Source organism: Enoplosus armatus, chromosome 21 (genome assembly GCF_043641665.1).
Source record: "Enoplosus armatus isolate fEnoArm2 chromosome 21, fEnoArm2.hap1, whole genome shotgun sequence".
Taxonomy (NCBI): Eukaryota; Metazoa; Chordata; class Actinopteri; order Centrarchiformes; family Enoplosidae; genus Enoplosus; species Enoplosus armatus.
The window spans coordinates 5,621,737-5,635,051 of NC_092200.1; the positions used below are offsets into that span (position 1 = coordinate 5,621,737).

Consider the following 13,315-nt stretch of genomic DNA (forward strand, 5'->3'; position numbering starts at 1 on the left):
AGCTAGATAAATGCATGGCTACAATGCGTCTGGCTTGCACCGGAGGCAAGGAGTCACGGCGCAATGCGAGGCCGTGCCGCGATAGCAACAGAAGGGTTTTAATCATCGCCTCTCCCCAGGAATGACACCAGCGCCGCACGGGGTAACAGAGATAGAGAGCGAGGGGGGGCTGGCACCCAGCAGACAAACAACAGCCTCGCAACATCGCCATGTGGATTAGCAGTGTCGCTCGGTAAGAAGTATGTGTGCTTCTGGCCAGGCGGGAGGAGAAACATGCCGCTGTTTTTTTTATTTTTTCTTTGTAGCGTGCTGGAATCGGGATTCATGGCATCATTAACCACAGCCAATATCTCTCAGGCTCCAACACACCAAGCTGATATTAAATAAGTATATCAATTGTGTGTGAAGCCTATCTATGGTTTAGTGAGAGCATTCATTTATCTCACTGCCGGCTGCACAAACTTTACATCTTTTTCTAGTTTATTTCACCTTTTAAAATCCAACCATTATCCAGCTTCTTCTCCTGAATACTTAAAGATACCTCTTTCAAATGTAGGCATGCACGCTTTTGTCCCTGTGGTGATGTTGTACGGAGTAGAGAACAGAAAAGTTTGTTTGTTCTGTTTGTGTTGAGCTAGCATTAAGGGAGCCTTGCTGGATTGAGGGCTTGAAGTAACCTCTCTGATGCAACTCCGTAAACAGGGTTCACAGGTGTCACTGCAGCAGGAACCAGAGCAGTGGCGGTGCTCTTTAATTGGCTACGAGGTTACACTGTGGAAGAGGCAGCAGAGACGTGATGAATGGATGGATGGAGGACAGATGCAAGGGATAAACGGAGCAGATGGGTGAATATCCACAGCACAGAGATGGATGTCTAAACTCTCAGCATAAAAGCATTAGGCTTAGAAGAAAAAAAAAAGAAAAAAAGAAACATATGACATGTTTTGACTTTGTAGTTGAGGCTTAACCGAAGGAGAGAAAGGCAGCCGTGTTGTCCCCCAGTGCTGCATGACAACGTCCCACTGTTCATTATTTGATGCAGCCCTGAAATGGCATGTTTTGTAGAGCAACAGCAAAAGATTATTGCTTTATTGACCACCACCATCCCACCGTAAGCCCAGTGGCAGGGACTTTGGAGAAACTCACTATAATTTAGCTAACTGAGCCATTTAGTTAGAGCAGCCAATAACAGTTTTCAGCTGGAGGGACTGTAACGACATTAATAAAGGATGGCAGAGAAAGAAAATTAAACATTTAATGGAATTGTTTATTTTCAAGTACAGCGACGGTTGACGGTCAAGAGGCCTCTTCATTTTACTCTTGACGTCTCTTGACCCACTTTTCTTGATTTGTTTGTCCTTCCTCCTTTGTTCCTGGATTGAGTTTAATTGCAAATACTATGTGTGTGTGTGTGTGTGTGTGTGAGAGAGAGAGAGAGAGAGAGAGAGAGTGTGTGTGCTTGTGCGTGTACTATTCTTGTGAGAACCAAAGAAATCTTTGCTCAAGTTGAAACAAGAAATGGGGTCAGATTAGGCATGCAGCGATGACGGTTGTGGTTTTGCACCTGCCTTAAAAAAAACAAACAGCATCTGCCTTTTCAAAGTCAAGCCCTTAATCCTTAATCATGCTAGTGATAGCAGAAATCTTTTTTTTTATATATAGACGTACCCCTCACATACCAAATAATGGTATTTCTGATTAACCAACCTACCTAGCTAAGACATGTTGTGAATGTCATAAGCCTGTAAATTAAGGCAGTGAAAACCAAGCAAAGGGTTTTTCAGGTATAACAGTATAAAAAAACGGGACTGAAAATGTGTATTTATTCATGTTTCCTTAAAGTTCGTAATAAGCAACATTAGCATTCATTTCGAGTCGAGCGTCTGTCGTTCTGACGAATATAAGTCCAATAATCAAGCCGTGGTGATACAAGTAAATCAAGTGAAAGATGCTAAAGCACTGCACTAATCATTTTCTGTCACCTTTCACATCAGATTGTCATTTGACCCATTGTGATATAAAAATATTGATTAGGTGTAAATCTACTTGTACGTATTCAAATCAGCCAGTGAATTCCAAAAACAACACAGTCCTCGTCAAGGGCACAGCTGATTGAGAATTCTCCAGTACATGTAATGAGCAAATAAGTACACTGTTTTTTTCTTCCTCTTGAGAGTGGGCCTCAATTACATGTCAAATATCTGTTTAATTTAAAGGATAATGAAAAATTCTTCAGGTGCCAACTCCAAGCAAGAGCCCCCGTTTGATCTGTTTCATCTGTGAATGCGATGAAGCAACTAAAAATGATTCATTTATTCAGGAACTGTGTGCTGTGGCTTTTTGGGGTTCTGAATGAGTAATCTTCCATGTTCTGTAGGAATCTTTAATAAGTGCCATTTAATGAATGAAACACATTGTGTGGTAAGTCATTAACTTTGAAAGCAACAGTGATTGCTTTTGAAGGATTACGGTACTTTTCTTTGCATTTAAATGCGTGGCGTTAATTTTTTCTGGAATTATCATCTTTGAAGTCAAGAGATAAAGTTGAGATTGGAAAAATGCCATTAATGAAAAGATTTTCCTGTGAGCTTTGTACTATTTTGTGCATGTGTACCACATCTTGGCTTAACACTAGCTGTTTCCTACAGCTCAGGTGCAAACAGACGACTACAGACAAATGCCAGTCATTTGATGCCAGTGTTGTCACATCTCTGGTCCTTTCCTGATACAGATCAATCATGACAGGGGGACAGACAGATAATGCCTCCCCTGGCGGCTAAAATGTCCCCTTGCATGTGCTCACTTTTTTGACAACGTCTTAACATTAACCTCATCATATGTCAGACTACTAAACAATTTGGAGTGACAACACATTTGAGGGCACAGAAGAGTCACCATTCACTGCTGTTGTGTAAACAAGCTACCAGCCATTACAGACATCCCTCATTAACCTGAAGTCATGTATTCTTGTGATTACTACTTGAAGAGTTGATGTGAACAGGTTTTTCCAGTCTGAATTCATGTTTTTAGACAGTGTTTCCATTGTGACATGAATAGATTCTTCCAGTACTTGAGTGTTATACTTGTCAACTAGCTTGGTAGTTGAAATAATTTTAGGGCTTTTAGTCACTTTTTGTTTGGTACTGTTGAAGCTTGTTTGTTGCTTTTGCATGAAAAAACAACAGATGCAGTGAACTGGATGCATTTAAAGCTCTGTGGAAAAGTGAAGGAAGAAGGCCTGGCAAAAAAATTAACATTTATGAAACATATTTTCTACCTGTCACCTAAAGCAGTGATTCCCAATGTGGAAAGATTGTAGAGCTCAGTTTGTGAGATTGTGAGAGTGCATGAAAACTAGCAATCTAAGCTGATTAAATGGTTGAAACATATAGTTCAAGTTAGCTAATGGATAAATGGTTGATAGCAGCTTAGATAAATGGTTACTATTGATGGTAAAAGTAATGGATAAACAGTTGAAATAGTTATTTAAATTGTTAGCTTAAAGTACTGAATAAAGGGTTTGACATAGTTATAGCTAAAAGAAACTGACTTTAAATGGTTGAAATGGTTGGCATAAAGTAGAAAAGTTAGCTAAAAGTACTAGATTTATAAACAGTTGAAATACTTAAAGCTAAATGTAATGTATAAATAGTTGAAATAGTTAGCTAATAGATGAATGGTTGAAACTGTTACCAGATTTATAAACAGTTAAAGCAGTTAGCTTGAAGTAATGGATACAAATGCTAACTTGACTAAATCAACCAAACATTGACAGTATGAAAACATTATTATATCCTGTCCTATCCACTTTTGTATTTAGTGCTAACATCCTGTTCAATGAACACACCTGGAACATGTCAGGTGGTGTCGATGAAGGGGTACTTAAGTTAATCTGTGGGCAGTAATCAGTATGTCTGAGGAACCACTGACCTAAAGCATGTTTTTCTCCATCTGCTTCTCTCTTCAGGTGTCATCAGAACAGCTCTGCCCAACATGGACCGGGAGACGAGGGACCAGTATGTGCTCGTCATCCAGGCCAAAGACATGGTCGGCCAGATGGGTGGCCTCTCAGGCACTACCTCCGTCACTGTCACGCTTACCGATGTCAATGACAACCCGCCTCGGTTCACTCACAGTAAGACTCCGTTCCTGATTGTCCCTACAGGGTCGATTAAGCTTGTCATTTACAGTACATGCCGTGTTTTCAACAGCTATTCAAACCACAGCTCCTTGCTTCACTTACAATGTGTTTTGTTACAGCTGAATGGGCCTTTAAAGATCTATTATCACTGAAAACCACCTGAACTCAGAGAACAAAATGAGGGCATACTTTGCACTGTATGCAATGAATGCAGTGGTACAAGAAAGGTTGGGTTTTTGATCCACCCTTGAAAAGAAATCATTGGAAAACTAAATTTGCTATATTATCTGTAACAACGGTGTAGAAGTATTTTTCCCGTCATGCCTGTTACATTAAAGTTAATCAGAAAGTGCTCAGAAATGAACACACTCATTAAATCCTCATACTTCATCTCATCTAAGGTTATGGTAAGCACCTTTCTAACCCCATTCTCAATTCATCTTTGTATCTTCCCTACATTTGTATTTTCTGCAAACATTTGGACTTGTACGACCAAATTAAAAAACAGCCTTCCTGCAAGGTGTGCACCTCCCTGCTTTACTCTTCATCAGAGCTGGGGGCTGTGCCGGCGTTGCATACCAGGATCAATCAGGCTCCGTTTTTTTGTTGTCAGCCTATTTCACGGGCTGCTAATGGGTTCCAGGCCGAGCTTTAGGATTCAAAGGCATGCAGGGCTTCTCATGATAATCCGAAGCGCCAGCAATCGGTTTACCGCTGATAGCCCAACCACTGTCTGGCTGGTGCACTCACTACTGGACTGCCATGAAGCAGAGTCAATTTGCTGGCCCCTGGGGGGAAAGAAAGGTTCAAGTTTGCACAACAAGTCATCAATGCCGTTTTAACCCAGTGCTGTCACGCTGGGAAGAAAGAGACTTTGGAGGAGTTTTGGGGTTTTGCTCCTGCTGTCGTGCTCACAGGGTCATGGGTCAGAATCGATAGACCATTATGGAGCATCAGAGCTGATAGAGTCAGAAGCTACAGCTAGTCCTTGGAAGAAATGAGGGGAAAGACGCCAAGGTTAGCTGCATGAGAGGACAAGCTGGGTGGAGGTGGGGGGAGAAGGGAAAAGAGGTAGTTGCAGGGGCAAAACGGAGGGAGGAAAGCAATTCTTTGGCCTTTTAAAGAGCTGCTATTCCACGGCAAATTAAAAAGCCATTATAAAGATTACATGGCGGCAAACAATGTCAGGCAGATTAGCATTTAGACGGTGGCTGAGGGAGACACTGTGAGGAACACAGAAAGGTCTGGTAATGAGCTCCGCCATGGTGATTGGAGAGATTATGATTATGAATATGATTCCCTTCTTTATTCTCATAAGCGTACTTTAAATCCGAAGGGTCAGACAAAAGCTCAGGGAACACAATGGAGAGTTTTGGAGTAATAGAATCTTCAAGTGGACTTTTCATCCCGTGAAAGGTACCAAGATCTAAGCGTGACTCGTGGGTTTCTTTTTCTTTTTTTGATCCAGGGGATAACCTATTACATCTACACAGCATTTAGGGAGCTTTATATTTTGCTAAATGTATTTTTCCAGCCGTAAAACCTTATGCAGCAGTATGAAGTGGAAGCAAAGTGCCTAATTCCATATGTGTCACAACTGCTGCCTGTCTGTGTTACGCAACATGAATTCATTGAGGAGCCACACAGCCGAATCAAAAGCTGAAGGGGTATAACACAAGCTGAGCCGCTTGAAGCTGAGTTGGTGGTGAAATAAGCACATCCATTACCAGCATCCGCTCCTGTCCTTCCTTTTCCAGAGAACTATCAGTACACGGTGCTGGAGTCGCTGCCGGTGAAATCTGTGGTGGCCAGAATCAAAGCGTCAGATGCTGATATTGGCTCCAATGCAGAGATGGACTATAGGATCATGGACGGTGACGGGCCTGGCATGTTCAACATAACAACAGATGAGGACACACAAGACGGGGTCATCATCCTTCAGAAGGTACTGCATATAGAAAACGATAGCTTCATTTAACACATCAGAGATTCACCGGTGACTTTCTGTCACTCTGATACTCAGCAAACTGTATATTTGGGACTCTTCCTTTAGTAGGAATGAATGGGCAAGGGACTGAGTGTACAGACAGTGTGGGGGGAGTCAGAAAATATTAAGAGACAGACTCACAGATTTCATGGGATTTTATTGTGTCGCACAAGAAGTGATGCATTCTTTGGTTATAATAAACACCAGGTATGCTTGTTTATTGGAGGATCTTAGGATAATTAGGATAACTGACCCATCTCACCCTGTTTCAAAAGTGATCATCGCTAATGACAAATGAGTATCTCCAACACCTTTGATCGAAATAAACATCCCATGGACAATAGAAGGTTTAGTGAGATCATTGTAGGGATTGATGGAGGGGACACAGACACTTTAACACTTCAAAAACACCATGGGAATAAAAATGCTGTAAGAACATATGATATCCACCTACATAAATAAATGAAACACTTCAAGTTAACCTCCTACGACCCAAGCTCTATCTTAATTTCTCTTTGCTATTTGGGCTTATTGGGACCTGATAAGTATAAAAATTAAGCATCATCTGTTGACATGATGTGGTTCTGCATACGGGGACAATTTTGAATTTCCATATAAGCAGAATTAAGTATTATGGTATAACCCAAAATGTGATGTCCACGCATGTGGATGCCAGGTCTTAGGAGGTTAAATGTGTAACAAAGCCACTTATGTATTCATACAGGAAATTTGTTGCACATTCTTGCCTCACTTTTGGATGCACCACAGCTCATACTTTACATTTCAGGGTTTCAGAGGACTTGAAATGGTCTCCTCAGGCCACATGGATGTGACAGTTAATTACGGCAGCTCTTTGGTAGGAGAGGGAGAGCCATTGTTGGACACTAGCAATTCCTGTCAGATGGGCCAATTTGATCCTTTGATTGTTTTGCACCAAACTCAGGCAATTACAACATTGGAGAGAGTCACTGACAGTGAAAGGGTCAAATCCATGATCTCCTGCAGTATATTATATGTTGCAATGGGGAGTTCCGGACAAAATGACTGTTATATGTTTCGAACGCATTCATTTCTGAATGCTTTTCGCTATGTTGTGTGCCTTTCTAAATCGATATTATTGCTTTCTCAGCACAAAGTAACTATAATCCATCAGCAAATGACTTTTTTGTTTAAGTCTGACTGCGTGTTAAATTGTAATAGGTCTTTAGAATCCACGTTCTTAATTGGGATCAATATCTCAGCTTTGTACGAATGATTTACAGATTTACATACATATATAAACTGTTCCTTTACCCTTGACTGAGAAAAAGTGAACAGTATGTTGTGTGTTCTCCTCTGTTTGTCTCCTCCAGCCTCTCGACTTTGAAACAAAGAGCAGCTTTTCTCTGAGAATCGAAGCCACAAACAGGAATATTGACTCCAACTTCTTGAGCTTGGGCCCGTTTAGCGACATAACATCAGTCAAGGTGACAGTGGAAGATGTGAATGAGCCACCCGTGTTTTCCACACCACTTAGCAAGATGGTTGTTTCGGAAGACGCCAAAGTGGGCACCTCAATCGGGAGAGTCTCTGCCCATGACCCAGACACCTCCAACAATGCTATCAGGTACTAACGATTTGCTCGCCTGGTATTTCAGCATATAATATCTCTTCCAGTCATAATTCACTTTACTTCAGAAAAGTGTTAAAAACAAATTTTCCAGAGCTGTTTGTTAAAGAAATCCCAAAGGACCCCAATAAAGCTCCCAAATCAAGTAAAGAAGACTAATTTGTTCATAAATTAGTTAATCCATTCAACTTCTCCACATTATCTACAAACACAGAATCCGTAGACCCTCGAAAGTCCCCGTGTGGCTGTCACAAAGACAATGCCAGATGGCAGGAGGACCAAGGAGTGCAGCATTTGCAAAACTGAAATGCCATCTTGAACAAGAGAAGGGCATTCCTGCAGGAGGGTCAAGGCTCAACACTTGTGCCGTGGCATTTATGACTCAAAACAAACACTCGCGTAGCCAATCTGTCACTCTCGAGATTCCCACCTATTTTGCATTAATTGAATGAATATTGTACGGTATTCGTGCTTGCGCTGTCAGGATTGTTAGTAATCTTAATCAGAAAATCAAATTACTGCACCATTGTAGCTGTAAATTGCCTCTTTTTTGCTCCTTTGACTGTTATCAGCGTCTGCAATATATTTCACTACATCTGTTGAAATTAAAATTATTGTGGAACTAATGCAGCCACAAGAGTCAAATTACATTGCAATAATACCCTTTGGATGTAGGCTAATTGAAGTTGTAATTTTCTCTAGAAATACGAGTTGCTGTGTATTGAAAGGGTTTGATCAGTGTTGTGTGCTGAGGGACAAGAAGACAGCTTTCATTTGTATAAAAAAAATTAATAGGGTTTTGTTTTGCTCATGCTACAAAGTTCCAAGTGTTTGCTGCATTTTTGAATTTAAAATAATTTCTGGATTTATGTTAATTATTAGTACTTTTTAGACACTGGAAAACATCATATATGTTCTATAAAGTGTGAACACAATTCATTGATGATTGCTTAAACTTGTATCACTTTGTACTCTGTATCAACTGAAAATCTTCACCGTGATTGTTGTACAGTTTGATGGAAGAAAACTACCATAATCTTTTCTTACAAGTAGAAGAAACACTAAAATGTCAAATCAATACCACTATCCAAAAGCCATTTTTACAGGTGTGTGGCTGTGTTTTCTTTTGTCCAGGTACTCCATTGACAGAAACACAGACTTGGAGCGCTTCTTCAATGTGGACGCTCTAAGTGGGGTCATCAGCACAGCCAAGCCTCTGGACAGAGAGGCCAACTTGGTCCATAACCTCACCATCTTCGCCATCGAGAGCCGTAGGTTTACTTACAGCACACACTCCGGCTAACGAGTTTACTAGCGACAGTAGTCATTGAGCGTTACTTCCAAGGCAAAGGAGCATTAAATTAGATCATTTGTGGGGTTACAGGTACGTTTAAACCCGGTTTAGGACTAGAGTTTCCCCACTGTGTCAAAACTCGTCCTGTGGAAACCCGAACTTTAGCAGCTTTGTCATGGTCTGTATTGGATTTGGGTAAATTTGCACTCCAGTAACCTAAGCCAGTGGTACACGAGATTGAGTTACGTTTGACAAACACATCAGTTAGTTACTTTAGCTTTAAAAATATAAGCAAGTATGTAAGAGTCCAGTTATTTGTTTATTTCTATGTCTTCTACATGAATTACAAACTGGTGTGGATGCTAACTTCTGGCCTGGGACAGGTAGCTTTAGTCTTCATGCATATAGCCATCGAGTATATATTTTAGACTCCTTTTACAAGAAGATTACAAGAACTTGAGGCGAAAAGTCAGCCGGAAAACAGTGTTTTCAACCAACTGATGGAGCTAACGTTAATTTAATTAGCTAGCTAGCTAGCTATAGTTGCTGGTCAGAAATGAGAAGCCTGCTTTGTCTACCTTTACTTGATATCAGGGACCCATTGTTTCAAAAATTACTAAGAATTTCAAGTGGTCAATCAGCCACCGGAGCTTAACGGATGGTCAATTTACTTGTTGGTGTCACTGTGAGAGAGTATATGAAACCTTATCTGTCCTGTTATCCTCTTCATAATGTCCCTTTAGCCTTCTGTACTGTGGACAATGCAGTTGTTGTGATTGTTGTAGGGCTGTCGGGGGGAATTTTAATTCACGCACAGGACAGTCCTTTTTGACCTCCATGTGTCCCTGAGCCGTGGGGACGAGATGCTGACTAAGGGTGGGCGATCTCACCCACGGGTGATCTATGTTAATGTGATGTGAAGAAGTGCCGTCTGCCTTTTTTGTTCATCTCTCGATGGCTTGAAGGACACAAGTGTGTTTTTTTCCCCATGCGTTCCTATCATTCCACTGCCATCGTGCAAATACAATGGACAACAGTCATCAGCACACGATCCGCCGAGCGCCCTAGACAGCTGCGTCACATCAGTATAAGTTAAAAAAGACAACCAGCCTGTCAGCCCGGCAGTTCCTCTGCTTTCACATCTTCAGACTGAAGAGTGTGTGAAAAAGGGTATTCATTTTTTTTTCATAACCTTTTTATCATTCTTTGCTTCAAAGATGTGTTTTTATTTACATCTAACGGCACACAGACGCAGTACTCGGTTGATTCCCGAGTGTAAGCGCTTGCCTGATATAGCAACAAAGAGAAGGCAGCATATAATAATAGCCATATGAAATGTCACAACAGTCCTTCATGCATGAGGTACTGGCTTCTGACACATAATGACACTCAGGCTGTTTCCAGCCAAAAACATCTTTGAGTTCACAGACTGGCAACGAAATCCACTGCCCTGTACGCTTCATGACAGTATTCATAGTAAATGGGTTCTTTGTAACTGAAAAGAGTGCAGGGACTCTTTGGTTGAGGGATGTTGTGCATTTGAGCTGCAGTCACTCACATTTCATCTGCTGTGCCCGGACTACGCCAATGACAAGAAGTCTGTGGCCCGAGGCTCCACGCGTCCTTTTTATCACCATCAAATCAGCCGGCCCGAATGTCAGCGCGTCATCTCTGGCCGGCATGGCGGCGACGCCAGGCCAAATCATCGTCTTGCACTCAGACGCAGCCATTTAGCCATCAGTGTGTGTCAGGCAGACAGAGGCGTGAAGCCCACTGTGCAAGATGGCTCGTCCACAAGACAACAAGCCTGCACCGAGTGTAATCACTTTGGCTGATCCACAGCAGACTGGGTAAGGACGCCAGCTGTTGGAAGCACACTGCATATTTCATTACAGCAGCACTCCCCCCCCCCCCCCCTCCTCCTCCTTTGTGATTAATTAAAACACATGAGAAAGATCAATATTCCATAATTTGTCCAAGTGCATCAACGCAAAGTTAAGGCAGAATTAAAGTGTTTAAAAAGAAAGTTTGCTGAATGCTGTGACATGAACAGGAGACTCTCTTCTCTCTTTCTCTTTCAGAGGACCCAACCCAAATTGGAAAAGGCATCTCTCTCATCACAGTGCTGGACATAAATGATAATGCCCCGGTCTTTGCCATCGACTATGAAACTCTCCTCTGTGAAAACGCCTCGCCAGGACAGGTAAGACCCAGAAACGTCTCTGCAGTTGGTCCAGCTCCCCTTCCCTTTTCTCTCTCCACACTCGCTTGAAGTTTGACTCACAGAGACAGCCTGCTGACTCTCAAAGCCATTAAAACTCTTTCTTCTTCCTCAAAACAAGTCCACTGTGCACATATCTGCTGAACAGCTCGAGGTCATTCCCGGGAGAAGACATCATTAGCATGGGACACACACTTAAGATTTAATAGCAGGTATTGTAGGTGTTATCGTTCATTAGAGATGTTACTTTCATTCCATACTGTCAAAGTCAGCTAAATTAATGACTGTGCTTGACTCTGTCTGTGGTCTTAATCCACAATAATATCACGGCATAATGTGGTATCTCATGCTGGGATGGAACGGTGCTCTGCCGCAGTCTGACTTTCCCTTCTGAAGACCTGTGTAATTAGATGATCACCACGGTGGGCAGCGAGGCAGAAAATGCATCAAAATATCACGCGAAGGGACCCGGAGAGATTTCAGGGCTTGGAGACTTGGTCCGGGGAAAGAAGATGTGGCCATGCATCGCATTTTCCCTGTGTTTAGCATTTGGCCTCATTGTTGCTAAATGACTTGTGTGTCTGTGGCGGCGATCCGCCTGCTCTTGGCATTTGGAAAATACAATCAGAGGCGAAGGGTAAAGGAGGCGTGTAGACCTGAATATGTACAATTGATCAGAATGATGCATTGTCTTGGAAATGGCTATTAGGCCCTTTTAAATATGTTATTTGCATTCATATTTCGGAGTTGTTTGTCACCGTGCTCACGGGAGGGTGAACTGAAATAGCAAATGATTTAATTTGCAAAACTGAGAGACTATATTTCAGGTGTGCGTTTGTTTCTATCTGTGTGCATGATGCTTGACCACACTGTGGATCTTTTTTCAGTGAGGTTGCGGAGCCTTACGGATGCTTGTTGTTGCTGTGTTGAGTTTTTTTTTAGGTGTTTGTCTCTTTTTTGTTTTGTTCAGACTTGCAAAGTGCATGGAGTTCAGTACACACAATTCAACCTACCTTGAGGTATTTTGAAATATTGCTAAATCAAAATTTAATTAATCAGATTTTAGCCTTAGGGTTCAGGATATTTGCTGGAATAAACATTGCCTCTATATTAGATGCCATCATTATTGAAGAACGCATTCTACCAGAGCTGAATGTCTATTTTTGGTTAATGATGCTGCCACTTATCCTGAAATGATTGTTGTTGCTCCGTGATATCAAATTTAGAACAAGCATAGCAACTATCTATCACCCATCAATATACCCTGAATTTCAAATTCAACACATAATTTGTACATTTCTCCCCACTAGCGCCTGATAAATTATGGCACAGAGCCTATGACAATACTGAAACAAAGTCATTCCCCCACAATCAAACCAGCCCTCAGGACATAGCAACAGCCACGGCCCGTGACAGCATCATCAGCAGGAAAAGGTACAGCAAATCTGTAATTACTCAGCTGAAGCAGACAGATTGCTTACTCAATGCCAGCCAGTGATAGCTGAGCTGTGAGGTCCCCCTTAGGTGTAGCTAGGAGCTACTCTGCTGTGAAGCGAGGTGCTGCTGGTGACGGAGGCCTCTGTCCTCTTCCACCCGGCGAGAAGACGTGCTGCATTCAAATTCTGTCGATACTCTTCAAGTGGTGCAGTCACAACATGCTAATAGCCAAGACACTGGAGACATTTTAAAGTGTGTGTGTGCCTGTGTGGAAATATTTGACCTGCTTTATATTGAACTGAAGTGAAATGTTCCAAAGAATATCTGACTGATGAATTTAGAGACATTGCTTCCCACCTTTGCCCAAAGATCTGCATGCAGGAATTTAGCTAGCTTGGTAGATAGTTAGCAAGTTAGTTAGTTAATAACTTTAATAACTTGGATTCACCACTCACAGCACAAAAACTGAAGACGGACATCAAGAATGGGATTTTGAAAAATCATAAAATGCGATAAAGCACTGGGTACAAAATGTTTTATTACATGGCGGGAAAAAAAAGCACAAAAACTAGTCATGTGGGAAATATCATACTTAAATCCCTGAAAACCAGGTAAATATTTTCACA

General features: G+C 41.7%; 1 protein-coding gene across 2 annotated transcripts in view; it reads left to right on the forward strand.

Annotated features, from left to right (window-relative positions):
* The window catches only part of LOC139304544 (cadherin-7-like), an 80,266-nt gene that overhangs the window by 48,627 nt on the left and 18,324 nt on the right, over positions 1-13,315 (forward strand). For both annotated transcript variants that reach the window (XM_070928479.1, XM_070928480.1), the window contains exons 4-8: positions 3,968-4,135; positions 5,899-6,086; positions 7,481-7,734; positions 8,872-9,008; positions 11,113-11,234. In XM_070928479.1, the coding sequence (XP_070784580.1) occupies positions 3,968-4,135; positions 5,899-6,086; positions 7,481-7,734; positions 8,872-9,008; positions 11,113-11,234 (869 nt within the window). The remainder of the gene's footprint in view (positions 1-3,967; positions 4,136-5,898; positions 6,087-7,480; positions 7,735-8,871; positions 9,009-11,112; positions 11,235-13,315) is intronic.